General features: G+C 63.1%; 9 protein-coding genes and 1 pseudogene across 9 annotated transcripts, besides 1 other annotated feature; all 10 read right to left on the reverse strand.

Moving 5' to 3' along the window:
- Nucleotides 1–1015: 1015 nt before the first annotated feature.
- On the reverse strand, nt 1016–2707 carry LMJF_15_0810 (conserved hypothetical protein; the record flags this gene model as incomplete). The annotated part of the gene is made up of 1 exon (XM_001681942.1): nt 1016–2707. The coding sequence occupies one exon, from the start codon at nt 2705–2707 to the stop codon at nt 1016–1018; it is 1692 nt and encodes a 563-aa protein (XP_001681994.1).
- An 860-nt stretch (nt 2708–3567) lies between these two features.
- Nucleotides 3568–3906, reverse strand: LMJF_15_0815 (conserved hypothetical protein; the record flags this gene model as incomplete). Its single annotated transcript, XM_001681943.1, has 1 exon — nt 3568–3906. The coding sequence occupies one exon, from the start codon at nt 3904–3906 to the stop codon at nt 3568–3570; it is 339 nt and encodes a 112-aa protein (XP_001681995.1).
- A 752-nt stretch (nt 3907–4658) lies between these two features.
- On the reverse strand, nt 4659–7760 carry LMJF_15_0820 (conserved hypothetical protein; the record flags this gene model as incomplete). The annotated part of the gene is made up of 1 exon (XM_001681944.1): nt 4659–7760. The coding sequence occupies one exon, from the start codon at nt 7758–7760 to the stop codon at nt 4659–4661; it is 3102 nt and encodes a 1033-aa protein (XP_001681996.1).
- A 992-nt stretch (nt 7761–8752) lies between these two features.
- LMJF_15_0825 (conserved hypothetical protein) lies at nt 8753–9643 on the reverse strand (the record flags this gene model as incomplete). Its single annotated transcript, XM_001681945.1, has 1 exon — nt 8753–9643. One exon carries the CDS (start codon nt 9641–9643, stop codon nt 8753–8755), a length of 891 nt encoding a protein of 296 aa, XP_001681997.1.
- Nucleotides 9644–10413: 770 nt separating this feature from the next.
- On the reverse strand, nt 10414–12885 carry LMJF_15_0830 (conserved hypothetical protein; the record flags this gene model as incomplete). Its single annotated transcript, XM_001681946.1, has 1 exon — nt 10414–12885. The coding sequence occupies one exon, from the start codon at nt 12883–12885 to the stop codon at nt 10414–10416; it is 2472 nt and encodes an 823-aa protein (XP_001681998.1).
- An 827-nt stretch (nt 12886–13712) lies between these two features.
- Nucleotides 13713–14762, reverse strand: LMJF_15_0840 (annotated as a pseudogene).
- Nucleotides 13713–14762: a sequence feature.
- A 1330-nt stretch (nt 14763–16092) lies between these two features.
- LMJF_15_0850 (conserved hypothetical protein) lies at nt 16093–18957 on the reverse strand (the record flags this gene model as incomplete). The annotated part of the gene is made up of 1 exon (XM_001681947.1): nt 16093–18957. The coding sequence occupies one exon, from the start codon at nt 18955–18957 to the stop codon at nt 16093–16095; it is 2865 nt and encodes a 954-aa protein (XP_001681999.1).
- A 2291-nt stretch (nt 18958–21248) lies between these two features.
- On the reverse strand, nt 21249–22226 carry LMJF_15_0860 (conserved hypothetical protein; the record flags this gene model as incomplete). Its single annotated transcript, XM_001681948.1, has 1 exon — nt 21249–22226. The coding sequence occupies one exon, from the start codon at nt 22224–22226 to the stop codon at nt 21249–21251; it is 978 nt and encodes a 325-aa protein (XP_001682000.1).
- A 472-nt stretch (nt 22227–22698) lies between these two features.
- Nucleotides 22699–24561, reverse strand: LMJF_15_0870 (conserved hypothetical protein; the record flags this gene model as incomplete). Its single annotated transcript, XM_001681949.1, has 1 exon — nt 22699–24561. The coding sequence occupies one exon, from the start codon at nt 24559–24561 to the stop codon at nt 22699–22701; it is 1863 nt and encodes a 620-aa protein (XP_001682001.1).
- Nucleotides 24562–25651: 1090 nt separating this feature from the next.
- LMJF_15_0880 (putative myo-inositol-1 phosphatase) lies at nt 25652–27052 on the reverse strand (the record flags this gene model as incomplete). The annotated part of the gene is made up of 1 exon (XM_001681950.1): nt 25652–27052. One exon carries the CDS (start codon nt 27050–27052, stop codon nt 25652–25654), a length of 1401 nt encoding a protein of 466 aa, XP_001682002.1.
- Between the last annotated feature and the right edge of the window lie 325 nt (nt 27053–27377).

Consider the following 27377-nt stretch of genomic DNA (forward strand, 5'->3'; position numbering starts at 1 on the left):
GACGACGGTGGTCGAGGGGGGTGACCGGTGGTGGATGGAAAAGGGGTGGGGGTGAGGGGGAGGTAGATGGGGATCTTTGTAAACGATTTAGCTGCCGCAGGTGTATGGGCCCGATGTGCGTGCGTGTGCCGATGCGTCGGCGAGCAGGAGGAGAAAAGGGGGTAGATGAACAGAGAAGAGAGAGGGGGAGAGAGAGAGAGCGATCAGTGCTGAGGAGACGCAAGCGCACCGAGGTACATAAAATGTGGATGACACCGACGCCACATGGAAAAGAAGGCACTTGGTGTGGGGTGGCCGATGCTCTTGGGCAGCGCCGCTTTACTGACGGACCGACATGTAGACGTCATCCGCAGCGATTTGGCCCGCTTCTCACATCCATCTGAATCTCCCTCCTCCTTCCCTCCCCCACTCTCCCCGTATTCGCAACGCTACAGTTCACAGCTCCGTGCGCGAGAGAGACGAGCCGAAGGAGAGAGAGTGTGTGCGTGTGTGTGAGAGGGGAAAGGGCCGAACGGCAAGCAGGCACTGTGCAGATGCACGCGTCGACACAAATAAGAAGTGCAGCGAGCAGAAAGGCAGGACACTCGGACGCTGGTCGAGGCCTTCGCTCTCCTCGCCTCCGCACCCACCTCGGCGCACCTTTCTCTTGCTACTCTGTGCTCTTGATAATTCCGTGACTTGAAAACGACTCAATAAGCATGCGCGCGCGCATACACACGCACACACACACACGAGGGAGAGCTGCGCACACGGGCGGACACCAACGGAGTGTGCATTCCGCCGTTGCTCGGTTCTCCGCTTCTCTGTTGTGTGTCCGGCCATTGCCATGCCTTCTTTTATTCTCTTGTGGCCTCCCCCGCATGCCCGGATCGCGCATCCCATCCCGCCCTCCTACACACTGTCCACTCATTGCCGCCCTGCTCGGCTGGCGTGCTGATGGTCGTAGTGGCGCCGCGAGAAGGGGCATCTGTGAACGGCATTCTTGTTATCCGTCCGCGCCCGCCCTCGCGCCAGCCTACTGCCGCAGGGTGTACAGGAAGCTGTAGTACTGCATCGACAGGTAGTGGGTGACGTAGAACGAGATGCACGTGCCGAGAAGAGGGACGCGGCTGACGAAGCCGCGGATGAAGTAATGGTAGACGAGCTGCTTCAGCACCGCCGTAAAGAAGGGGTCGCGCATGACGTTGTAGAGGGCATTGCGCAGTGCCTGCTGTACCCGCATGTGATCGCGCGAGACCACTGGGGGCTCCATAGTTGCACCGATGGCGCGCGAATCGGCTGCACCGGTTACGGCTGTCGAACTGGCGGCGAAGCCGTCTGCCGCGTCGGCGCCGCCTCCCTGTATCGTCGCCGCCTCACCGCCCTCCAGGAAGGCCACCGGCATGCCGCCGTCGTCGCTCTCGGCGCTGCCCTTGATGTACACCACGGGCACGCGGTGGTGGCGCACGAGGCGGGCGAGCAGAGCGACAAGGAAGTCGCACCCCGTCACGCCAGCCCACACGCGCCAGCTGCCCAGCAATGTCTGCTGCGGTGCGGCGGCCACTGCCTTGTGGAGCGCCGCGAGTGGGTCGGGCCCCGGCGTCGGCTTCACCGGCGTCCCTGTCTTCTTCGCCTCTTCCGCAGCCTTGGAGGCCGCCTCGGCTGCTGCCGCCATTTCCTCCTTCGACACAGGCGGTGGCAGCACAGCGATCGAGTTGGTGGTTTCCTCTGGTAGCGCCAGGAATGCGTGCCGCGCCATCGCTACGAGGAGGAGAGGGCGCAGGAGAAGGTACGTGTCCAGGATCATGCCAAGCACGTCGACCCACGTGAACCCAATTGCCTCCGCCTCCTCCAGTTCCTCGTCCACGTCCCCCTCCTGCGCGAAGGTGACGTGCTCCTCTCCATCGTCGGCGGCGCAGCTGGCACCCGCCCTGTACACGTAGCGGTGCTCGTGGCGCCGGTCAGAGGCGACCCGCGGGATGACGAGGCGCGTGTTGTGCGGCCCCACGACCTCGCCGCACAGGCCGCCGCTGCCGCCGCTATAGTCCACCTGCGTGAGAGGACCGGCGTAGTTTCCGACAACGCCAGTGCCAGCGGCCCATGCGGCAAAGCTGCCAGCACCGCTGCCGCCAGAGCCGGAGGCGACACCGCCGTTGCCGCCGCCGCGCACACGACGGCGCGGCGTGAGGGTGGTCATGTGGCGCAGGGCACGGCGCAGCGACACCTTCATTGACTCCCATAGCCATGGCACAAGGAAGAGCTGACGGTGCACGCACGCCTTCAGCGTGCACTTGACTGCTTCTAGCAGGAGCAGCGCATTCCACGTGCGACGGTGGCCGGCGTACTTGCGGTGGATCAGCTCCATCAGGCACTCCACCTCTTGGATGCCGCGCAGCACGAGGGACAGCAGCTCGGTTCTGCTCGTCCGGCGACCGCCCGAGGAGATGATGGCGAAGTTGGAGAAGGTGTGCAGCTTGCACAGTGTAAAGCATGCTTCCGAGGTGATCAGGTTCGTCGGGTCAGACCACAGCATGGTGAGGGTACGCGAGAACTGCTCCAGGCTTGAAGCGCCCTCCGGATTCGCACGCACCCACTTCCAGTACCAGCGAAGCGGATCCAGCAGCTTGCCCAGTGGCAGCCTCTCACCACCGCCGCGACGGTGCTCCGCCGGAGACAGTGACGAGGGCGTTGCCGTCGTCGTGGTCAGCTCACGAGACATTGATTGCATACACGAGCAAGCGGCGAGAGGCAAAGAAAAAGGGCGCTGGAGGTGGGGGTTTGGGAGGGAGAAGCGACAGAGACGACAGCAACACAGGAACACTCGTTAATGGCGCTGCCCTCGAATCCGCTGATGGGAGCTTCCGTTTTCGAGCTTTGTGCGATTCGTGTGCTCTCAGTGGATGTCCACGGCAACTTGGCGCCGCGTCTCGTGCGTTCCCTTCCCTCTCCCTTCGCAGACAACGACAATGACGACTCACAAGCAAGTGTGTGCGCGTGGGGGTGGGGTGGGGTGGGGTGGGCGCGGGTAAGCTTCTTGGCGAGGCGGAAAGTGTATACAGAAATCGAGCGAGCGGGTGAGGAGAGGAGTCGTGGTGGTGACGATGCCAAGGAAGGAAGGTGGCGGCGGGATTGGGGAGATGGCAGAGGTGTAAAAGAGGTGGCGGGGGCGACGAAAACAGCATGACCCCCCCTCCAACGGCGCGAACGCTGCTACACCCTCTCGCGTCCCCAAGCAGATTTGTGCACAGCACCAACACGAGCGGGAAAACACTCGACGCAGTACACATTCTTGCTGTTGTCATGCTTTCGTTCTCGAGAGCGACGCCGTGTGCCGCGCCATCACGCCACAGTCGCCCCTCCCCCCCCCTTCCCTCGACCTTCCGCTGCCTTACTCTGTGCGTGGGCAGCGCTGCGCTGATTACAGCGCGGCGCAAGCGACGGGCACACGTCGGCATCGAACAAAAAGCGGTGAACACCGACAGATGCGGCCCGATGTCTGTTCTCGTACAGGGAGGGAGGGAGGGTCTGTCTACCCTTGCTTCCGCTCTGAAGCAAAACACAAGCAACACCGCTTACCCCAGCCGCGCTTCACTTGGCCGCCATGGCGACATCTGGCGCCACTCTATCTGTGGTCGCTTCTGACGCTAATAGGGTTGCCTCGGTCCCCATCGACGTTCTTGACGACGACGGCGGCACGTAGCCAGTCCGCCAGATGGTGTGAAGAGATCCGACGAACATGCCGACCCCGATAGCGGTCGTCATGATGAGCGCCGCGAGGAGCAGACCGTATTCGCGGGGGAGAAAGAGTGCTTGCGTGAAGTGCGACTCGTCCACAAACGGCATTACACCAATCCAAAGAACGTAGTAGATGAAGAAGCTCGAGTTGCACGCCAGCAACAGCGTGCCCAAGGCGCGATCCGTCATCATCTTTTTTTACCCCCGTGCCTCAAGCCTTCCTGTTTTGTGTGTGTGTGTGAGAAGGTTCTGCGCACCGCTGCCTTGGCTCTCTTTCACTGATCAGGTGCTGTGCTGTGTGTGTGTGTGTGTGCGTGTGTGCATGGGTGGGTGGGGAAGCAGCAGGGATGCATGCGAGAGTCATGGAGAGGGCGAGCGAGCGAGGCGTCGAAGCACCGCTTCATCGACGTCTACTTCCATGGAGTCATCTCCTACCTCGTGCGTTGCTTCTTCTGCACGCCGCCAGGGGGTGTGGAGGGAGAGAGAGAGAGAGAGAGAACATCACCGACAGAGGTGCAGGGAGTGGCGAGCCCAGATGGACCTCTCGACGCGCCTCACATGCGTCTCTCCATCTCGTACCTCAAAGGGCGCCATTCGCCGAGTCATGGAGTGCCCTCCGTCCTCCGCTCTCCTCAGTCGTTTTTCGTCTTCATCGGTTACGGGCATGCATAGCGTGGGCTTTGCGCCGCTTCGAATTCTCACCGCGCTGTCGTCCCGCGCGTGTGTCAGACCGTACACACGTGTCCATGTGCGCACGGTAACGCGGTACCGCTTATGTAGTTAGCGCGTTAGACACAGGAGCCCCCCGGGGGGGGCAAGGGAGGGAAGGGGTTCAGGCAGAGGTCGCGTCCCAGCTTGAGCTAGCCACCTTCGACGTCGTACTGGCGCGGGGACACACAGAAGGGGAGCTTCTGCACTGCTCTCTTCCTTCGAGTCTGCCACTGCTAGTGCGGGAGCGGCTTCAAGAAGGCGTACGCCTGTGCTGCTTCATCGTCGCCCTCCGCTCCCGCTGCGGACGTTGCCGTGGCGGCTGTCGGCAGGCCAAGGGCATCAAGCACCCGCTTGTACGCCCTCTCAGCCGCCTGCACATAATGCCCATCGTACATAAGGTTCGGCAGCAGTGTCGGCACCTCCACAAGGTGAAAGTTCTCAGAACTGCGGCAGAGGTCAGCCGCCCGCGCCGCCGCCGAGCACACCGGCGTGGGCTCGACAGTCGATGGCGTAGCATCTTCTCCCGCCCTCCCGTGGTGCAGGAGATGTTCGCGGTCGTTCTCGTAGGCGCTCCGCAGCTTCATGGACTCCTCCCAACCGTACGGATGCGTCCAGCGTGTTTCGCTCGGCAGCTCCACCGGATGCGGCACGACGCCGCGCCGAGCCACCTCGCGGCTGTCCACGGTGAAGGCAGCCGCCAGAACGATGTCGTCGTAGGGGACGCAGTACGGCTTTCCCGCCTTCGCGGTGGATGTGTAGTAGTGCATGACGTACTCATGCAGCTGCTCCTGCGAGAGCTGCGTTGCGTCGGCCGTGAAGTGCACTACACACGGGTCACACGCGGCACCACCGTCGGCGTCGCTTGCGGAGAAGCGCGCCGGTGCCTGGTCGGACGCGAACGACTGCTGCATGACCCACACCACCGCTCGCGTCTGTGGCTCCCTCGCGAGGGCCGTGATGATCGGCGCAGCGGCCGTGTAGTCGCGCGCGTCATCCACCTCAATCACGCCGGCGGCCTGCATGGCTGCCAGCGAGAAGAGCGATGCGGTCTTAGTCGCCAACACGACTCGGCTGAAGCGGACCACCGCTGCAGGGGATGTCGACGCAGTCGCAGGATCGTCAGCCGCGCCCTTGTCGCTCGTTTTGGTCTGCCCCGCCGGCAGCGGGATGAGCGGCGTCCGGCCCTGCTCCTGCTCCTTGAGAAAGTCGTAGTACCAGTCGTTCACCCCGTAGCTCAGATAGTTTGCTGCGGCGAGCTCCGCTGGGGTGACGATGACCTTGGCGGGCACCCACTGCCCATTGCTCAGTACGGCGAACTGCGTCTCTTTCCCTTCGTCAATGGCGACGCCGCGGAGGCTGCGGCGTAGCACAAAGATGCCGCCCCAGACGGCGGAGACGCGGCACATGTTCTGCGCCACCTCGGAGCCTCCATACGACATGGTGAGGTAAGGAGACTTGCCATCGAAGGCACCGGTGGAGAGAAGAAGATCGCGCACCATGTCCACCGACCGAACAAGAGGCGGCGCCTCCGCAGCCCCCTGGCCGCAGACCACGCTTGTGCTGCTCGTCGCGGGCAGAACATCCACCATGCCCATGAGCGAGACGACGTCGAGGACGGTGCCGGAGAGTTCGTACTTGCTCTGCAAAAGCCCTGTCAAGGTGACCTTCGAATTAGCCTGCGCCTCGCGGCTGAAGATGGCCGCTGCCTTGGCCACAGCCGCTTCGGCGGCTACGGACGTGTTCGCGACGGACGGGTCGTCGGCCGGGTTCGCGGCCTTGGCGTGCAGCTGCTCCGCGACGGATGCCTCGACATCTTTCACGAAACGCATCATGCGACGCTTGTCAAAGAGCCCGATGGTGGTGTTGTGGAAGACGCTTGCCCGCGTCAGCGGAACCTCCATCGCAGTCGTCGTCGCCGCCGCCGAGCCAGCGCCGGTTGTTGTTGTCGGGTGCTGCAGGAAGAGGAAGCGGTGCACGTGCTGGCACTCCAGCGACCGGCCCATGCCAGAGGAGACGAGGTGGCTCAGCAGCGGACCACGCGCCATGTAGCACATCGGGAGCACGTCGAAGAGGTAGCGGCGGCGGCGTGCCTCTGGCACATCATCGACGATGCGGTTGATGAAGATGTTCGACGCGCTGAACGAAGACGACGACGGCGATGGCTGGCGCAAGTACTGGAGAAACGCAGCGTGGTCGAAGGTGGCCATGGCGGCCGCATAGTAATCCGCACCATCGCAGTGCAGCACCTTCAGCCCGTGTCGCGCCAAAGCGGCTGACAGGATCGACTGCACCATCCCCGTCCCCTGCAGCACCACGTCAAAGCACAGGCTCGTGTCCAGGCCGCAGCCGGCGGCGTCGTAGCGACGGGTGATCTTGTAGCACTTCACCGGCTGCCGCACGGACTCCGGCCCGCGATCCTCCGGGAACATCATCGGGTAGTCCTCCTCGTCCAGGTGCTCATACCGCAGTCCGCGGCGCACACACTTGTCAAAGAACTCGAAGTCGTGCAGCTGCTTATACGCGCGGTGGTGGGAGAAGACGCAGTAGCCGGCCGCGTGTGGATTCTTGGCCAGGAGCATGGCGAGCGTGTCGGCGAGGTCATCGTTGCAGACGTGGTTGAAGATGATGTCGGATAGGATGACGATGTCGTAGCCAGCGCAGCCGGTGGTGTACTGCATCACTTTCGCAATGTCTTCCTTCTTGCCCCAGAGAAGGGGCTCCACGTAGCAGCGGGTTCTCATGGCGGCTTCCAGCTCATCAGCCGAGACGCTGTCGAGGTCGCCACCGTTGGCGAGCTGCTGCCGGGCTTGCTCCTCCATTTCGCGCTTCACGTCAGCGTCCATGTCGCCAGGGGCGCAGTTTGTCTCCGAGTTCAGCGTGAGGATGTCGAGTAGGTCCGTGTCAGGGTAGTCAGTCATGACGCACAGCCGCGCGCCGTTCTTGTACGCTGCCAGTGTCGGAACGCCGAGGCCGGCACCAAGCTCGATGACAGACTTGCCACGCACGTCGATCATGCGCGCATCCATGCGCTTTACGAGATACTTGGCCGCATTCCAGAGTTTGTGCCCCCACAGGCTGTGTCGCCGTTCACGGAAGCGAACCACCAGCGGCGGTGGCGCGAGGCGCACGAGGCGCTGGCGTAGCCGCGCCGTGTCCTCCTCCGCCGTCGCCGCAGACGTTACGTTGTCAAAGCAGTCCAGGAGAGGGCTGAAGCCGTCGCACGTCGTCCCCTCCTCGGCGAGTGCCTGGCGGCTAATGAGGAGCGTCTGCAGCGGGTACTCCGGTGCCTCTTCGACACCGCCGAACAGGTCCACAAGGCCTTCCGCGTCCGACATGCGTGGGTGCGGTGAGGTGGTGGTGTGGGGGTGATGGGTGCCGCAGCCGTGGGGGCTTTATGGACTCCTGCGTGGTCGGAATGAGGGTGTCGGTGGGGGAGCAAGGAAAGGTGAAAAAACGGTGTCTGTGACTGGATGCTGCGAGGCGGGTAGGCGGGTGAGCGGCGTCACGGAGGGGGGAGGGAGGAAGGAGGTTGTGGGCGAGGCGCTGCAGACGCCACACACATACACACACACACACATGCACATACAGAGGTTCCTTCGAGGAGCGGTAGATGGTGAGGGCGAGGCGGCAGGGAAGGGAGAAGGATGAGTGATGATGAAGTGCACGCGGAGAATGCGAGGGTGGAGCGGGGGGGGGAGGGCGGGCGTGGGCCAGGATTCAGGTGCGGATGGTGGTGCCCCTCTCGCAGGGGCGTCGCTGGCGACCATCCCGCACGGGCAAACGAACAGCGCAGGTGGGCTGTCGACCGCGAGGGGAAGGGGGGTTTTGGTGGGCGGGTGCGCGTGCACCTCGCACGCGTGCGTGTGTGCTGCGCAATCGACGGGCCGTGGCATCTTCAGAGCGCACGGGCGAGCTTGTTCAGGATGTTGATGCGTTTTCGGTTCCGAGAACGGTGGCAGAGGGCCGAGCCTAGGAGCGGGTGATGCACGTGTGCTCCTCCCCTTCCCTCTTCGCGTTTCTCACGCGAGAGGCGACAGCCGTGGCGGCGGTAGGGGCGTGGCGCTACAGCGTGGCCGAGAGCGCACGCAGCAGCGGCAGTCCCCCCAGCTGTGCACAGTTGCGTGCCAGCGGATGGGACTGCACAGTCTCTCTGAAGAGCGAGGGTTTGGTCTCGCTTAGGTAGCGAAGGCGGTCGTCATGGCGGTGAAGCAGCGAGCGTGCGCGTTGCAGTAGACGTAGGCGATGCGCTTCCATCCCTGCCTGCTTTTCCCTATTAAGAGAGAGCTCATGTGCATCCAGCAGGTTTCCGACCACGACACGCAACTTTTCAGGATAGATGGAGGCAGCATCGTCGGCGCGCGCAGTGGGGGCAAGCGCTGACAGCGGCCCCACGGCGGCGGCCGCTGCGGTGAGCAGAGAGGGCAGCACCAGCAGCAGGCACTGAAAAAGCAGACCGCGTCATCTGGCACTCACGCACCATGGCGTACTTTGTGCCCACCTCAGAGGCAACGGCGGCTGTGGTGGGGTGCCACGCAGCGGCGCCGATCGACTCGGCCCGTGACGTTGTCGAGGAGCAGGAGCACGTCGAGCTCAGCCCGTTGCCTTGCGGATCGACTTCCTCGCCGTAGTCATCACCGTCGTCCACCTCCGCAACGCTACAACCGTCGACCAGAGACATCGAGGGGGATGGGAGATAACGAATAGAAAGGGAGAAGGTGCAACGGAGGCACTCCGAGAGAAACACGTCCTCCACAGGGCTTTCCTCCAGGCACGCACGTCGCGGCACCTCGGCCCACCTTCTCGCGCGTGGCGGTCGCCTCACGTGTTCGCTTGAAGTTGCGGTAAATTGCCACGAAGGACCGCCTGCCGGATAGGCGGCCGCCAACATCAGCACAGCTTTCGCGGCGTGGCTCTTCCAGGGCAGCAGCCGTCGTTGCTGTCGCGCGCGATGCAGGGTCGAGCGCGCACGACGAGGAGGGCTCACGAATGACACCGGCCGAAGGGCTCGAAAACGGGAGGAGGTGCCGTGGCAGCAGGGTTCAACGCGCGCGCTCCTGCACGAACGCATTGAACCACAGTGAGGTTGATAACAGCAATTCCAGCGACCGGAAGCTGGGGTGCTGGTAGCGCGCCACCTCGCTCGACGCGGTAAGGTACTTGAATGGAGCGGGGGCGGATGGGCAGCCACCTGTGACGCTGCCGGAGATGCTCTCCGCATCGTAGGATGAGCCTCGTGCGCGGGAGAGTCCGGCCATGCATACTCGCGATCAGCGGTGGGGAGGAGGTGCGTGTGTGTGCGTATCTCCCTAACTCTCTCTGAAGCCACATGCTCTTGCCGTCGCTGTTTAACGACCTACTCCGTCACGGACAGTACACACACACACACACACACACAAACATAGCAGCTGAGTAACGTTGCATGGGGCGGCGGCGGTGGTGACGATGACAATGCGAGCGTGGAAACAGCGGCCGCTTTGCGCGTTGGGCGCCGCTGACGTTGCCACAGCGGGAGTAAGGAGGAGCAGGGGAGTTGTCTGTGGGTGTGTGCGTGCGCCTTCGCGGCTAACCAACGAATACAAGGCCGTGCAGGCTTACGAGTCAGAGAGTTGCCGCAGGTCAATCATGGAGGGAGGGGGGAGGGAGAAGTGCAATGCGGAGAGTCGCGGCAGGCAGACAGGTGTGCTCGCTGGGCGTCAATGGCTGTGCTCCTTCTCCCTTGCTGTTTCGCCGCGCACGTGTGTGCAGCATGCGGTAAGGAAGGTGGAGCCATCTGCAGCCAACGACATGACACGTACCTACAGAGTCCTCTGGCATGCCGGTGGAGCGGTGCACCAGCGTGCAAGTCACAGTGCCTGGAGGGCGTACCGCAACAGAGCGGGGGTGGATGGGAGGGGTATCACGGACTCTCTACAGCCGAATGCGCGTGCACCATCACAGACGAGAGGCGCAGAGCGCGATGAGTCGCTGATGCCCCCCCCCCCCCCCGCTTCACGCATAGTTCAAGATGGCCTTGAACTTTTCTTCCCATGCCTTCATCTTCGCCAACGGTGTGCCGACGACGGCCGTGGAGGTATGCTGTCTCGACGGTGCGCTCCAGGAGGTGAAGTGGGCCTGCTCCAGTGCCTCACCGTTGACAGGCACGCCAGCCTTGTCCCTTGCTGCACTGTTCTTGTCGCCGTAGGGTCGCTGCGCCAGCGCGTTCACCTCGGCATCACCATCGCCCTCTGCCGCCGCAAGCACCGACGGCTGTACAACGACCATGGGAGAACTGGGAAAGACCGACGGAAGCCGCGGCGCACCAGACGCCGTCTTGCTGGCGCTACTTGTCAGCCGCGCTCCGTGGGTCCATGCAGTGTCGTCTGCGCGTGCTCCGGGTGCATCCTTTAGTGCCTTATCTGTACTCGGCGAAGGTGAGTAGCTCAGTGATCGGCTGGGGCTGCGACACACCGATGACGGGTCAGCGAACCCGCTGGGCTGGCCGATGGTTGTCGGTCGATCCATCTGTGCGTCAGCCCACGTGACGCGCGGCGCAGATGAGGAGGTGTCCACTGGCGGCACCCCCAACGCGTACGCCGCCGCTGTCGCTGCTTTCGCTTCCGCTCCATCCCTTGGCGCCACCGACCACACGGCTTTGTCGACGCCCTCCCGCTGCTGTCCCGGCCGCTCTGCTGCCGTTGCGTTGCGAGCTTGCTGGAGGAGCTCCAGCTGGGTCTTCAGTAGAGCACATTCCCGGGCATAGCTGTCGCGCTCGTCTTTCAACGCGTAGAGCCGCGTCTGCCAGTGTGTCTCTCGTTGGGCGCGCAGCATGGACTGATGCTCTGCCGCGCTGGCACGACGGGTTGCCGCGACGACGTCGCATTCTAGGGTTGCTCGCGTGCGCTCCAGATCTGCGCGGTACTCTTGCTGTGCTTGCTCCGCCGCGACACGCGCTTCGATCTTGAGTTGCAAGACGTTGTCCTGCTGCGCCTGCGCAAGATCCTGCATGTCGCGCATCGCGGCGTCCAAGGCCGACTGCACCGCGGCACGACGCTGCTGCTCTCGGTAAAGAGCGACGCGGGCCTGTCGGAGCTGCTCTTCAAGGTCTGTGCTGCGGTGCTCATCTCCTGGTGGCTGCCGCTGCGGATGCCGCGCATAGGCAGCAGAGGAGGTGGATGTGAGCCCGCTACTGACGAAGACTAAGTCGCCCACACAAGTACGCAGCACTGTGTCGAGGTGCTCGAGCGCACTTTGTAGCGCCGGCAGCGAGTGCGCCAGTGACGATGACGGTGGCGCGTTGCTCGCTTGCCGTCCACTGGACGCGTCCAGGAGGGCCTGAAACACACGCGCTGTTTCCGGTTCCTCGGGATCACCGTTGTTAGCCGTGTGGGTATTGTGGGAGCAGTTTCCGCACAGCACCGCACGACACTCGCGCAGTTCGCTGCTGCGCGACAAGCAGCGAAGCACGACACGGCAGAGATCGCGGAGGTGCGCCTGGAGCGTTGCGCGCGACTTTGCATTGGACGTGGCACAGCTCTCTGCGGCATTTGCAGCACTGCGGCTACGGTCCAGCTGCTGTTGCTCCCGTTGCCGCCCAGCGGGGGAGTTTAGCAGCAACGCGTTACCCTCTGCCCACTGAGAGGCACAACTACGCGGGTAGGTCACGTTGTTCGTGTCACAGCCTCCCGGGATGCAGCAGGTACCTTCGCTCTCACCGCCGCAGTGGTGACCGCTGTCGCCGGGGGTGGACAAGCTCGGCGTTGTGGAGGTGGAGCCCACCGATGCACTGCTACTCCTCGACTGCTGTTCCTGTCCCTCCGCCTGCTGCACTGCTTTCTTCCGAGGATGCAGCTGCTTTTGGAGGCGGCGCAGCTTGTCGAGTAGCTTTCGCGTGAGCGTATCCGACGAGACCTGCGCGGCGGCAAACTCCGCCTCCCACCGTGACTGGAGCGCGCGTTCGCGCCGCAGCGCCCGATTCTCCACCTGCAGCGCACGCTGCCTCCAATATTGCAGCTGGTCTTCCAGCTCGAGAACGTGGTAGTGCTCCAGCACCGCGGAGCCGCCCGTAGCGACTGCCTGGTGGTGTTCTTGGTCATCACTGCAGTGGTGGGCACCGAGCGCAACGCCGTCTGACCACAGCTCTGTCGGCGCGCTCGTCAGCGCAGATGCCGCACACCAAGGAATGACGGGCACTTTAGCAGTGTTGTTTCCGTGTTCGCTAGGCTGAAGTTGCTGTGCGCCCAAGTGAGCAGAGGCAGTGTGCGGGGAGTGGCTGCTGGAGCGGGAGGAGGCGGGGGTGGAGGACTGGCGAGGATGCCGCATGCGCCTCCTACAAGGATGCGCGAGATGCCCTGCTGCCTCACCCTTGCCCTCGCAGAAAACCGGCGGCGGTCGAAGGGGCCTGCAGCTTGCAAGCCCGTTCGCGTCATCGGCTGGCGCTGCCGCACTAGCGGAGCTGGAGGTTGCAGAGGCCGTTTTCGGCATGCGCGTTGGAGCTGGAGACGGCTTGCGTGATGCGGCCGTGAGAAAGTCAGAGGCATGAGTAAGTGGACCACGCTGATGCTGTGGTTCCTCTAAATGTGCATCATCCTCTGCCTCCGCGTCTTTCGCATACACGGCGTGGCGCGCATGCGACCTCGATGGCGGACGACGAACTCGAGGGTCCGACATGCGCGTTGGTGTGTGCGTAAATGGTTTGCGCGCCCGCGAGAAGGAGGGAGAGTGAGGTTTGGGGAGGATTCCTGGGAAAGAGGGAATGGGGAGCGGGAGGGGAGGGGCGCGCGACAGACGAGGATGAAAAGGGATGGTTGGCTGCTGCGAGTTATGGAGGGTGAGGCAGAGAGCGAGATGGACGGCTGCGTGTTGTGTGCAGCCGCGCAGCCACCCGCCCTTCAGTTTGTTTCTCTTTCGTTGGAAGGCGACATGCGCGCAGGGATGGGCATCGACACAGAGATGTGCAGCAGACAAGCAAGAGAGAAGGGAAGTGTGCACAAGAGGAACCGAGACAGCAGCTTAGCCGACTGAGTGGAGAAATAGGGACACCGCGGCAGCAAGGGCTGCGATGCAAGTGGGCTGGCCGTGGTGGCCGTGATAAGTAAAGGGAGAGGGGTGTGTGATGCCACCTGAAGAGCGGATACCTACAACGCGCTCGGACAGCTGAGAAAGAGCGAACACACACACACACACACACACACACACACACACACACAGGCCAGTTTGTGGCGGAGCGGCACGAGATGGTGCGGCCATCACCCAAGCCGCACGCGTAGTACATGTATATGGAGGTCATCACGATGCAGGCGGCCATGGCGTCATGGCCAGTGAAGGGCTCGCCGGGTAGTGCGGCGGCGACGACCGCGGTAAGCAGCACTTCGAGAGCAGAGGCAAACGCCTTGGCGATCACGTTGACAAACTTCAGGATGAAGGACGCAGAGATCCCCGTGACAGAGCTGCATAGGATGAGCAGCACTACGAGCGGCGCGCCGCTGCGCTGCGGCGGCAGTGCTGGTCGTCGTCGCCGTCGCGGCGAAGACTCCCGTGATGATGGACGGGTCAGCGAGGAGGCCGAAGACGGCGTTGAAGATGATAGCGTACATGAAGTTCTGTTGGTGGATTGATAGGTGCCGCTCCTTCTTGAACACGTACTCGTTGTACACACCTGCCATCGACGACAGGAGCACCTGAAGCAGAATAAAGAATACGTGGCTGCCAAGCTGCAGCGCACTGGGGGAGTAATACTTGCTCGCCACACCGATCATCAGCAGCACGAGCGCGACTCACTTGGGCGCTGTGAGCGCCTGGTGCGGCAGAGGGCTGAAGCAGATGCCTGTGAACAGGATGCAGGTCTGCATGAACACCTGTTAAGTGCCGGCGTGGAACAGCTTCAGATTGGCGAAGGCCATATTATTGTTGTACACCGCATAAAGGAGCGACGGAACAGCGTAGGGGAGGCCGCCGCGCCAGATCTCGCGCCGCTGCGCGCTAAAGAGCACCGTAACCAGCAGGAGCTCGGCATCCTCGCGGTACTTGAGGGCCACCGACACCGCCGTCTTTGCCAGTTCGATCGCGACGATGATGAGGGCGTCGCTATCGTTTTGGTGGTGGTTCTTCGTGCAGCGGATCGTAAGGACGAAGAACATGCGCGCTAACATGTAGGTCACAGCGAGGGCGACGCTCTGCAGGAAGGGCAACGCGCTGTCTGGAGGGGACGGCGGGCCAGCGCTTGCACCCTCAGTAGGCGGTAACAGCACCGCCCCCTCTCCAGAAACCTTGTGCACGCCACGAATGCAGCTGACCCTGATGACGGCGCTGCTGTTGCAGCTGTCCTCGGGCGCCCCAGATGGTGCCTCTGCTCTCGTCATCCTCGCATTTCCTGCTGCAGGCGTAGCTGGGCATGATGGCGGTAAAGAGAGAGAGAGAGAGGGTGCGCACTGCCCTCGTGTTGGACCCTCTTCGTTCCCGGGGGTGAACCGCTCTACAGCAGCCGCGGAGACGGCCGTTTCACAAGAGGGCACGAGCGCAGCGAGGTCACAGCACCAAATAGCCTGCGACAGGAACGGAGAAGACGAAGTGAAGGTGGGAGAGAGAGAAGGTTGGAACGCCAGCCGCAACGACAGCAGCAGTCGACGCAACGGAAGCGCCGTCACGCGCAAGATGCAGAACACATGCACATCGCCCATTGACGAAGGCGAAAAAGTGCTTGGTGTTCTCGTTTCCACAACACGTGCGCGCATGTGTGCGTGTCCCATTCCCTGCGGCAGCATGACACGGGCTCGAAACCCCGCGCCACTCTCTACCCCCACCCCCTGGTGCGACGCAGCCGCCGACACCCGCGTTACAGCGGTGCGCCGACTCCGTCGTCTGAGCGCGGCCCCTGCATCAAACTCTGTCCGCCCACCCGGCTCTTCGCAGGTCGCCATCCCTGGTGCATCCCCCCTCGGGGGGGGGGGTGGCACTCAGACTCCCCACCAGTGGGCAGTGTGAGGGCCGGGGGCGAGATGCGTTCGAGTCACGCCGACACTCTGCCCATCACATGGACGGCACAGGCGTGTGCGCGGTCGCAGGTCGCTCCGACGCAGCACCGTGCAGGACCTCACCGCCGACATCCGTAGCGATGGGGCGCTCCGAGCTCCATACCTAGTAAGCGCCCCACCCTGCTATCCCACCAGAGGCGGCTTGGCGTTGGCAGGGGATGGGATGTGGTGGTGTGGGCGGCCTGCCTGCTTCCCAGAGACAGAGTGTGTGTGCGTGTGTCTCTGTGGAGAGTAGCTTGGCGGAGGGGAGACGAGAGGTAGCCATTGATGAGCGACGAGAACACGTATGCGTGGGGTGGAGAGGTGGGGGTGGGGGCGACATGAACGAAGAAGCCACACATAAAATGTACGTGGACGTGCACGGGTGCAGAACTCCCCCCTTTGCCTTCTCCTGGTCCACGCCCCCATGAAACAGCGCCCGTCGATGCCGGCGGTGGTCGTGCGCGCATACACGCAGGGCGGCGGGGACGGAGGAACACACACACACACACGCGTGAGACAGGGCAAAGACGCTGCTAGCATGTGTGCGTGCGTATCATTCGGTGATGAGGGATGGGTGCGCGTGCGTGTGGTTCGCACAGTTGTGTGCGGGCCGTACAGGAGATCGCCTGCCCCCGCATGTTCCTCCCCTTCTTTCTTTTACTTTCTCCTCTTGCCTTCACCCCATAAGAGCCCCGCGCCGAGGATCCGGGCTCACTGCGGGTACAAACTCGACTGTCCATGCGCCATAGCCGACGGCGCTACTGCTGCCGGTGCCGTCAACGCTGGCCATGGCCGTCTGCTTGTGGGCTTCTCCATGCCGAAGCGCGGGTCCGCTTACCCTCGGAGGGTGCAGCCGCACCTCCTCGTGGCGAGGCAGCAGGTGCACAAACAGGAGCTCTGCCGCCATCTCCGCGCCGTACTCGTGGGCCCACAGCGTCATCAGTCCAAGTTCATGCAGAGTCACCTGTGACGTAGCGGCGTCATGGGGCGACACGGCGGAGGCTGCAGCACCATTCGCGAGATCCAAATACCTGTCGACGACGAGGCGCAGTCGCGTGGCAAGCACCCCGCGATCCAGCGAAAAGACCAGGATGTACGGTTCCTCGTTGCTCTCCAGCCAGTTCGTGTCCTTGCCGGAGAGCGGCGGCTGGTCTTGCTGACGCCACAGGTGCTGCAGCACTTCTTCGGGGGTCTTGCACCACGTTGGTAGCACCTCCACAAAGCGCAGCGGGTAGCCGCAGAAGGTTGCGCCCATTGCCGGTGCCGCGGTCGCGGCGGAACCCCGCCCTGGTCGCGCGTGCGGAAGCACACGCACGCACATCACCTCCATCATCGTATTTGCGATGTGCTCACACGTCTTCGTGACGTCGGCGTCGGCGACAAGCGCCCGACGAAGCGCTGCCGCGGCACTCCCCTCGGCGCTGCTGCTGTTTAGGAGACATTTGAAGGTATGTGGGTCGTACTCGGCGAGTGCGTTGCGCACCTCGTCTTCAACGCCGCCTCGCACCTCACCCCTGTCGTCCTCTTTTCCACCCCAGACGTCGGCGCACACGGCGTTGGCATGACGGCGCTGTCGTCGACCATTAGCCATGCGACGCACCATCGGGTTCGCCGCCGTGAGCAGTAAGAAGCGAAAGAAGGAGCGGTAATACGCGGCGTGCGTGACGGACAAGTTCCACCGCACCACCGTGGACAGGCGGGCAACGGAGATGGGAATGGCCGCCAGCCGGCGGAAGAGATGCCCGATAAGACGGCGGTTTATCTCGTACATGGCGCCAGCGGACAGGCTGGGAGTTGGCAGATCGCCCATCATCGTGGCGAACAGCCCATCTTCGCTGGCGTCCGTCGCGAAGGATTTGGCGACATCCGTGCCCTTTTTTCCTTCATTCCATCCGAGGGCTGGGGGCTGTGCTGCTGCTGCTGCCGCGCCTCGCGTCGTCTTCACCCTCGCACCACCACCATCACCACTCATGGGTAGATCCGCTTCGCCCGTTGGAAAGCCACCGCCGCGCGTCGCAACGCTGACCACAGACGAAGCCTGCAGCATCACATCCACAAGTGGGTGGCCGGATGTGTGTTGCAGCGCTGCTGCTGCCGAGATGGTCTTGCGCAGCTGCTGGTCTGCTGAGAACCCCGACGTGGACGAGGCGGACCCGGTGAGCGACTCGTCGAGCGGCTTGCGTGCACCTGTCAAGGCGCTATGGAGAAGGTACTGTGCATGGGCGGTGGTCCACGTCGGCGACCCCGCTGCCCCATTCAGCCACACAAACTCGCAAGTGTTGGTGACTGCCTCTTCACGAACGGTGGCTGGTGGCACAGATGGCTGCGGCTCATGCTTGCAGCGCGTGGTGCCGCTCAAGTACTTCGCGCCACCGGTGCCGTGGGTCTCACAGAACGTGGCGTAGGCGGCAGCCTTCCCCTGTACTCCCCACTGCAGGGCGTAGCAGAGCTTCGCAACCGCACGATCGCGCACAGGATCGACCGTCGCCAGCAGCATGGACGGCAGTGCCGGGTAGGAGACAGCGCCGGAGTACGGCGAGACGCGGAACTCGGGGTCGGAGAAGATTATCGAGAGGAACATCCACTGCTCCACTTCGTGGCTGGCGGGCAGACGAGGAACCACAGAAGCCTCGGCCCCACCACTACCACGGCCGCCGCACAGGGTCGCCACCAGTGGTACGACACTTGCACGGAAGGCTTGGGACAGCTGCTGCCCTCGCTTCCACAGCACACGCTGCTCTGCCGCCGCACCGCCGCCGCTGCTGCTGCTGCCTTCACTGTCGGCATTGCCCTCCGTCGGGCCCGCCGTGTGCTGCTCGGCATCGTATGCTCCTGCCTCTCCCTCGCTCAACGCCTCCCTGTGCGCCGCATGACTTGCCACTCTGCCGCCGCAACGCAGCGATCCATGGTCGTATTCGTACACAGCATGGGCAGCCCACGCACACATGCTCGCCGTTTCCTCGTCGACCGCACTGCGGTAGCGGGAAAAGAGGGCACTCGGCTGCAGCGGCTCCGGGGAGAGCAGCACCAGTTGCGCAAGAAGAGAGCGGATGCGGCGCTGCAACCTTGTCACGGAGACGCTGCAGCCGTTCAGGTTTGGCACGGGAGGCGGCGGTGGCGGTGGCGGCGAGGACGAGGGCAGCACAGATGCAGGCAGCATCCAAAGCGGAGGAGGAGATGACGCGCTGGTGTGTGTCTCGCGCTCACCGCCTGTGAGGCGCGCTGCTGAGATGAGCTCTGTCATGTCGCCCGGCTTGTGCAGATCGGCCACGTTTACGTCTGCAGGGGCCACGCCCTTGGTGGCGGCTCCCGGTGGCGCAGCCGCCACGTGCGGTCCGGCAGCCTCCATCATGGGCTCCCTGCTACTTGCTGGGCTCGCACCGCGACGGCGGGAGGTGACGCGCCTCGACGCAGACCTCTTCTGTGCCCTTTTCGTCTTCTTCACTGCCTTAGCGATGGATGGCTTGCGCCCGACAGCCGCCGCGAGCTGGAGACCGGTGAGCTTCCAAGCCACACGGGAGAGTGCCGACAAACGCATCATCACGATGATGATAATGAGGCGCGCACGCTCTGCTCATTTCCTGTCCACCGGTTCGGCGAGTGTCCGCCGTTGCTCCGACAACTCGCGAGCGCGTGTCGGTGGCTGATGGGCAACCGAGGAGGGAAAAGAAGAAGGGCACGTGAACACAACAAAGAAGGTGGTGAAGCGAGCGGCCGATCGTCCAGGAGACACGTGAAGAGAACAGGCAACGAGATTTTTTGTGTTCGGGGAGGAGAGGGCGGGGGTGGGGACGGGAGCGCTGGGAGGATGCAGCGCTCGCCGTCGAGGTAGTGGAGGAGCTATGCAACGCGTGTGTGCAAGGGTACCCCGCAGGGCCTTGCTCGCTCTCACTTACTTCTCCTTCCCTTATCTGTAATCTGTTGTGGCGTTTCTCTTGTGGCTGCGGCTGGCGCTGCTGATGTGGTTCAAGGCGGCTCCGTGAGAGAAGCGGAAGTCCGAGGTCGTGGGGTAGGGAGAAGAAGATAGGAGACGGCAACATGTACGCCGGCCAACGCACAGACAAGCTCACGGCATACGGCACACCTGCAGGCCGTGCGTCTCCGCACTTCGACAGCACCCCCACATACGCACTCCCTCACTCATAATCATGCATGCAGGCGCACACATACCACAGACATGAGAGAGGGAGAGAAGGAGCGGGCCGACAATAGCTGCGACAACGACGGCAACAGCAATCTCAAGCGGGGAGGCAGTCTTGTCGACCTCGGTAGACAGACGTGAGTTCAGGTGGGTGGGTGGGTGGTGGTGGTGGTAGAGGGAGGGTGACAGGGCAAACAACGACGACGGCGACTGACAACAGCCTCCCCCTGCTTCCCCTCCTCGTCTGTCTCGCGGTGGCTGCTCTTATCCGCTGCGTACCGGCTCGACCATCGTTCGAAGCTTCGGGACGAAGAGCGCCCTGCCCCAGTAGACAACACAACACACCTGGCGACCAGGGGATGCACACTGACGCCAACAAGGATCACAGCCGCAAAGGTTTGAAGGGCGAACAACGTGGCCGCCGGTGCGCATCACAGCCAAGCAACTGCTGCTGGTGCTGTCGGCGCTGCCAACCTCCAGCCGCATGCGCAGCGGCGGCGGCAGCTGGCACCCACAGCTTTTGAGCCACGGCGTGTCCTCGGCTGCATACTTGTTCACTGCAGCGTTGCCGTTTTCCTTGTCCCCCGTCTCCACTTGGTAGCAGTGATGTCGGTAACGGGCATTGTTCGCATCAGCTTCACCCCCGAGGCAGACGCGGGGATGGTGGTGATCGGTGCAGCCACTGATGCCGCGCGCGCAAGCGGAAGGCCCGCCCTCTCACGGCCTCGCTCCACACCTGCCTCCGTGCCCACCACCATCGCAGCGGCCGCGAACGCGGCGTACTTGTCCTCTTCCTTCTTGAACATGCGCTTGCCGTGCAGCGCCCACACGATTGCCTTCGCGGTCGAATGCAGGGGAAATACTGACGCACATAGTCTTCACCCGCGCCGACTTTGCCCAGTCATTCCAGAGGGTAGACGGGCAAGCGGACGAGTGCCACCGCGCCGGCAAAGTGCTCAGGGCTTGGCCCATCCACTTCAAGCCACGCATAGACGCGAAAATGTGCGCCGCCCCGTCTCCACACTGCCCGCGAGTACTGGCACCATCCACGTGGCCGAGACGCCTGAGCAAACGCGGTGGATGACCTGCGATGTGTAGGGCATGGCCAGGAGTACGATCCGAGGAACCAAGCATGGCGCAGACGACGGCCCGGAAGCCAGCGGTGGACAGGGCGCGCCGAACCTCGCGCTTCAGGTGATTCCTTGCGAGCCTGACCGCGACAGCGCTGAGCATCTCTGCACGAGCACCTCAAACGTTTCCTGGTTCCAGACGCTGTGGTGCAACGCAGCCGTCGACGCGCGCGTTACAGCAGTGCACCGCTGAAACGCAAGAGGGTCGGAAGAGATCAGGTGGCGGCCGGGGATGGAAGAGGTTTGTGAGACCACACTGACGGTGAGTGTAGAGAGTGGTGACACACGATGCGTGGCATGCGATGCAGCCGCGTCAGAGGACCGCTTCCCTCATGGTGTTGTGTGTGAACAATTTTCTTGCCGTCCCCCGGCTCTTGCGCGACACCAGTGCGCATGGAAGAGCAAGAGCGATGGGTGCGGCGCCGAGTTCGGTTGACGTGCATCGGTTTCGTCCGTGAAGGAGGGCCTAGAAGTGGGGGGGGGGAGGGCCACACACACACACACACCTAGGCAGAAGAAAGAGTGCACAGAGAGACGATGACGGGAGGGTGAGGGAGTTGATTACCGGTGCTTGCGCACTATGGCAAGCCGATCCATCTCCTTAACCACCTGGGCCTGCATCTGCACCCACACGGCATCTGCTTCTGCGTCGAGACCCTCGTCGTCCTCATCGCAAGCGGCCTCTTCTCCGGGTAGCGGCGGTGACGGTGATGATGCGCTCGGCATCGTCGGGCCTCGCCCCGCCTCTTCCACACTGGTGTTGGCTTGGCCTTTGTCATGTGCCTTGTGGCGTGGTGGCGGGGGGCGGGGTTGAAGTGCCCCGGGCTTACTCGCACGCCTCTTTGCCCGCACTGTCGCTGACGAGGAGGCTGCCGCAGCCACAACACTGAAAGCAGAGGATGCACCAGCTGGAGAGGCACAAGCGGCTTTCATGGACGCTTTCGACCACGATTGCAGTGCTTCCGCGAGGAGGCGGGCAGCCGCTTGCTGCTGCCGTGGGCCACTGCTGCTGCCCACCATCGTTACCTCTTCTGTTTCTTCTGTATCGTCGTCGATCTCGGAGTTGCTAACCAGCTCTTCCTCATCCGTCTCGTCGTCGCCGTCGTCATCGCGGCTCGATTCGACAGTGCTGCTGCCGCTACTCGTCTCTGATGACGCCGATTGTGGCCCGCTGGCTTCATGCAAGCCGGCATCGTCGCTCGCACGCGTGGACTCTGCGGACGCCGGCACGTTCAGCTGGCCTCGCAGTTGCAAAAGCTGCTCGGCCGGGCTGCCGTGAAAGAGGTCTGCGCCAGATGGCGGGCCCGCGACCCCGCCACCACGGCCTGGGCCGTCACTGCGTTGTGCGGTCGACGATCGCGCGTTGAGAAGCACGTCACGCATGCCTTCCGCCGTGCGCAGCGCTGCAGCGGTGTCGCGACGCTGCAGGTGCAGCAGCAGCTGCGTGTTAAGCCGAACATATACTTCCTCGAGCGACGCCTGCGGAGTGATGGCCGCCTGCTCCGCTGCCATCGGCGACGGCGCGGTGGGGGAGGCCATCGGAGGTGTGCCTGCCTATGTGTTAGCGTATATGTCCTGTTCTGTGTCTGTCCAGCGTCATGACACGTGTGCGGTGGCGCTGGTGCACGAAGAGGGCGGTAAGGGGGCGAGGACCAGAGAACGGAGTGTGGGGGTAGCGGAAAAAAGAGCGAGGCCAATGGAAGAGATGGGAGAGAGGCGTGTGTATGTGCGTGTGTGTCCTGCGCGCTCGACCGCAAGAGGCGATCGCGACGCGCACACCGGAGAAAGGTTGGTGGCAACTCCAGCGTCGTCCGTGCAAGCAGCAGCGGTGTGACAACGTTGATGTATGCTTGATGCGTTGATGTGTGTCGGTGCGCGGTAGACCCTACTTGCGCCTCTCGTGCGGTGCACCACGTGCACAAAGAAATACCAAAGAAATGATGTTGCCGCCTTGCGCTGACGCACACTTTACATGCCGGAGCCGTCTACCACGCGCCTCGTTGATTGGGTCTTAGGGTGTTGTCGGCGAGACGGTCAGCGTGAGATCTTCCACTATCTGCGGCGCATTACTCAGTGAGGCGTCGAGCGCACGTGCGCCAAGAGCCGCCGGTATCATGAGAAGCATCGCCAGGAACTGAAGCGCCGCTGTCGCGACGAAGGTGCACCGGTAGCCGTGCAGCTTCGTAATGTAGCCGCCAATCATGGCGCTGCCAGACCAGGAAACGAGCGAGACGCTCTCGAGCGCCGACCACTTTGCGCGGCTGTCCTTCGTCACGCAGTCCATGATGACGCTGCGGGTGATGCCAAACACGGAGTTCATGAGCGCATTGCGGCAAAGAAAGAGTGCGATGATGCCCGGCAACGTCCTGGCAATGGTGAACATGAAGAGCGCCGCTGTGCCCACAAGCCGCACACCCATCGCTGCTGGGACGCGACCGAGCCCACAGGTGTGAATGAGCCACGGCAGGCACATGGAGGTGACAGCGGTCAGCAAGGTGGAGGCGATGTAGATGCCGTTGAGAGCGGCGGGGCTTATCTCGCAGTCAGAGGAGAAGAACAGAGGGAAGTACGGCACCGACATGCCAGAGCCGATGGCGAGAAGAAGATCGACCACGCACATCCAGTACGGCACCGACGCCAAGCTACGCCAGCGGCTGTGCCTGAGGCTACTGACGATACGGGGCACCCACGACACGCTTTCGCCGTCGTCCCGTAACACGCTGCTCGATTTTTGCTGTTGCTGCTGCTGAGAAGAGCCACCATTCTTTACAGGTGAGCTGAGAAGGCCTTTCCTGAGCGCGGCGTGTACGGTCGCTGCGGTTATCTCCCGCGTGTCTTCGGGGTCGCCATCGCAGCCTTCTCTTCCAAAGGTCTCCGCGGAGGCGCTCAACGGAAGCGCATCCGTGAATCGGAGGCGAACTCCATCCGTGAGGACATGGGAGAAGGCAACATCCACCGATCCAGCCGCCAACACGGAGTCGGCAGCTGGCGGCTGCTGCGTCGTTGACTGCAGGGTCGAGTGCACAGGCGGATCGACAGCTTTGTTTTCCGTAGCGGTTGCCACTGCTCGGCCTCCTTCTGCGGCGGATGCCGCATCGACCGCCACGATGTTGGGCTGCGTGGTACTACGCGAAATGTCCTCGTTCCCTTCCTCCACAGCGTAGCGGTCCTGCAAGCAGCACAGCGGCACGAGGGCGATTGGGTGTACCAACACGCCGAGCGTCATCACCACGCGAACGCGCCGCAGGTCCCACGAGTTTCCCCAGTTAAAGAAGAGCAGCGCCGCCGCGCCGTAGCCGACAACGTAGCAGAGCGTCTGGATGACCCACTTGACATTGTAGATGACCGTGCGCTGCCCTTGAGAGACGCTGTCGGCGAAGAGCGCCTCCACGCTGGTCGAGGTGATACCCGTGTAGAGTCCCCAGAGCGCCTGCGCGCAGAAGATGAGCCACACGCGGGAAGTCCAGAACGCCCAAACGAATACGGCGAGTGCCACCACGGCACAGCCGGCACCTGCCCGAATAGAGCGCTGCCGCGGCTGGCGGTCGGCAACGCACCCGGCCACAAGCGCACCCAGCAGCTGCGCAGCGCTACATACAGAGGCGGAAAAGCTTACCACCATGATGCTCGATGACGTCTTGAGCAGGAAGACGGGAAGGAGTTGCATCGCCCACATGCTGTAGCACGAGCCGTCGAGGCAGTTAAAGTATATGGTCAAAGGGACGTTCGGGCTGCGCGACGAGAGCCAACCTAGAGACAGAGAAGACGCAGGGAATGTGGCGACCGTGTGTTGCGTCAGCAGCGAGCGCGTCGTGGAGGCGCACGACGTCCTCGGCCGCGATGTCGCGCCACTGTCCACCTCCTCGAAATACATCTGTCTTCGAGCTGCCTAAGAAGCGATGTTACAAAGAAGAGAGGAGAGAATGGGGACAAGATGTCGGTGACGAGCGGGGCCATTTCTGTGCACGCGTGCCTGCTCAAGCGTGACGGCTCATGGGCGTCTGTGTGCTCGGCTGGCCCTCTGCGTGGCTGGGGGGTGGGGTGGGGTGGGCGACATAAACACCCACTCCCGCACTCCCGCGCAGCGCTTTAAAACACCTTCGACACAGGGAGAGTGCGATGAGATGCGGCCAGAAAACGGTTTCAAGCACCACGCGCGTACGACCAGGCGAGGAGCCGTCTTTCTATGGTGGGTTCTCTCTCTCTAGCGCCCACGCGGTTTTGGGCGCTGGGAAGGTCAACACGCATACCGCCGACGGAAGGGAAATATGGGAGAGGGGAGGAGGGAGGGGTACCGGCATCCAAGCCGCGCCATCACGCCAGAGCGGCAGCGCGAGTACCACACCGCAAAGCCTCAGCGTCGTCGTGGATACCTTCCCTCCACTTCCCGGGTTCTGCTCGCCGCCGTGCGTGTCGTCAAGCGGGAAATGAGAGAGAGAGAGAGAGAGTCATGAAAGAGAGGGCGAAAGTCGACGGGGTGCGACGCGGTGGCCGCACGACACCCTCCACATGGAGGCGCCAGCGTTTCGCCGTGCCTGTGTGTGCTTTCCTTCGTGGAAAGGGGTGGCTCAACGCGTCAAGCGCGCAACCGGAAAATCGATTCCGAGCAGAGCGGGTGATGGTGGGTAGTGGGTGGTGGTCGTGGAGATGCAGAGGCGCTCGTGTATCGCGGCTGCCGAGCAACGCGAGGTGGGGTTGGGGTGGGGACGTTGGTGTCGGTTGAGGGGAGAGGGTGGTGGTGGTGGTGGTAGTGGAGGGGTGCAGAAAGATGGCTTGCGTTTGGTCGAACGTATTTACCTGTGTCTGTGCAAGTCTTCGCCGGCGCACGTCTGCGCAGCCACACAGTGTGCACCAAAGGCACTTTTCCCTCTCCTCCCCCTCTGCACCAGGATTGGGTGCGCGCCTCCGTTCAGTGCCTTTCTCCGTCCGCTGCCTCAGGGGGAGGGCACGACGAGGGAGCGGCGTCACTCTTCCTCGACCAGCCAGTACTGGCCAAAGCCGTGCCGCACGCACTTCTCCGTCATCAAATCAGCCATCTCTTGCGTCGCCGCGGCCACGATAGTCGTGTCATGTGCAATGTCCAGCGGCCTGCCGAGCATATTGCACACAACACCGCCGGCCTCGGTGACGAGCAGCGATCCGGCACAGACGTTCCACGCCTTACCGGCCGGCTCAAGGTACGCGTCCACGCGCCCCGCCGCCACCTGCGCGAGGGTCGCCGCGCAGCTACCATAGCACCGCAGCGCCGTCACCGGCAGGCGAAGCAGCTCCTCGCGTATGGCCATGCTGCAGTCGATCGCGGCGTCGCACTTGCGCTGACGGATGACCGCGCCGTCGGGGCTGGCCGCCTCGGTCGTCGACAGCATCACACCGCAAGGATGGTTGAACACCACAACCGACGTGGTCGGCACAACCTTGGCGTTTACGCGTATCTGCCGCCCGTTGACAAAGGCACCAAAGCCCTTGATGGCCGTGAAGAGCTCGCCGTTGCACTCCGGCACGACGCTCGGCGTGGTGTGCGTGATGATGGGTACGTTGTGTGGCGATGCAGAAGCCGCCGCTGCAGCAGCAGCCCTCAACGAAGGGAACGGCGGTGTTGGAGGCGTTGGGGGCAGCGCGGTTGTCGGCGCAGCGGCAGTCCCGTGCTCATCCAGCATCTTGGTCTTGAAGTCCATGGGGGTGAGAGAGGCGGCCCCAACGGAGCCACACATGGTCCCAGAGATGGCAGGGGCAGTAACTGATAAAGTCGGAGACATCACCATCTGCTGGTGCTGGTACTGCTGCTGCTTCTGTGCGACGTTGAGCACTGCCGCAGCCGCTACGGTGAGTCGAACACCGGAGCTGATGAAGGGTGTGAAAACCACGGCCAGCACCGGCTGCTTGCGGTAGGTGAGTCCAATGCTGATGCAGCAGTCTGGCAACCCGTGCAAAAACGAAGTGGCGCCGTCGATGGGGTCCACGACCCATGTGTAGTCGTCGGAGAGGGGGGTGTCGGGGTCGAGCTCCTCTGTCAAGAAGGCGAAGCGAAGGTGCGGCTTCTCGCGCTGCACCTCCTCCGTGTACTGGCGAAGAATGCGAATGATAGTCTCTCTACATTGTTGGCTGTGCTGCGTCACTAGGTTCGTCGCAGAAGCCTTGCTTTCGCACTCCACCGAGGCCGCGCCGCCGGCTGCAGGCGCGCTGGTTGTGTGGAAGGTGGCTGCAGCGGCCACCGCTGCGTGTCGCTTCTCAACGCTTTGCCAGATGATGCGGCTGCCCTTGTCGGCTGCCTCGATGGCGACGCCGAGCGCCTCGGTGAGGCTAATTTCGCCCGTATCCGCCGATGACGACGCTGGCGCCGGGGTGGACCTGACGCTGATACTCATTTTCTGTGCCTTCGTGTATGTGTGCGGGGTGGGTGGTAGACGTGCCCAGCAGCCGAACAGCAGGGAGTACGCAGACACACATGCACACACGAACAGGAGGGAGGGAGGAATGAGGAAAAAGTGGAGTTTTCGTTTGCTTCTTTTGGCGGGGCGGGGCGGGGGGGGGGAGGCGTAATGGTCGAGCTTGATGGGGTAGTCTGCTGCAGCTGCGTATGTGCGAATGTAGGGACTGAGGTGTGTGGGGTGAGGGGAGGTTGGGAGGAGAAAGAGTTATGACAAGCAATCAAACTGACATCACCACATACACAGAAACACTCCTATACGC

Source organism: Leishmania major, chromosome 15 (assembly GCF_000002725.2).
Source record: "Leishmania major strain Friedlin complete genome, chromosome 15".
Lineage (NCBI taxonomy): Eukaryota > Euglenozoa > Kinetoplastea > Trypanosomatida > Trypanosomatidae > Leishmania > Leishmania major.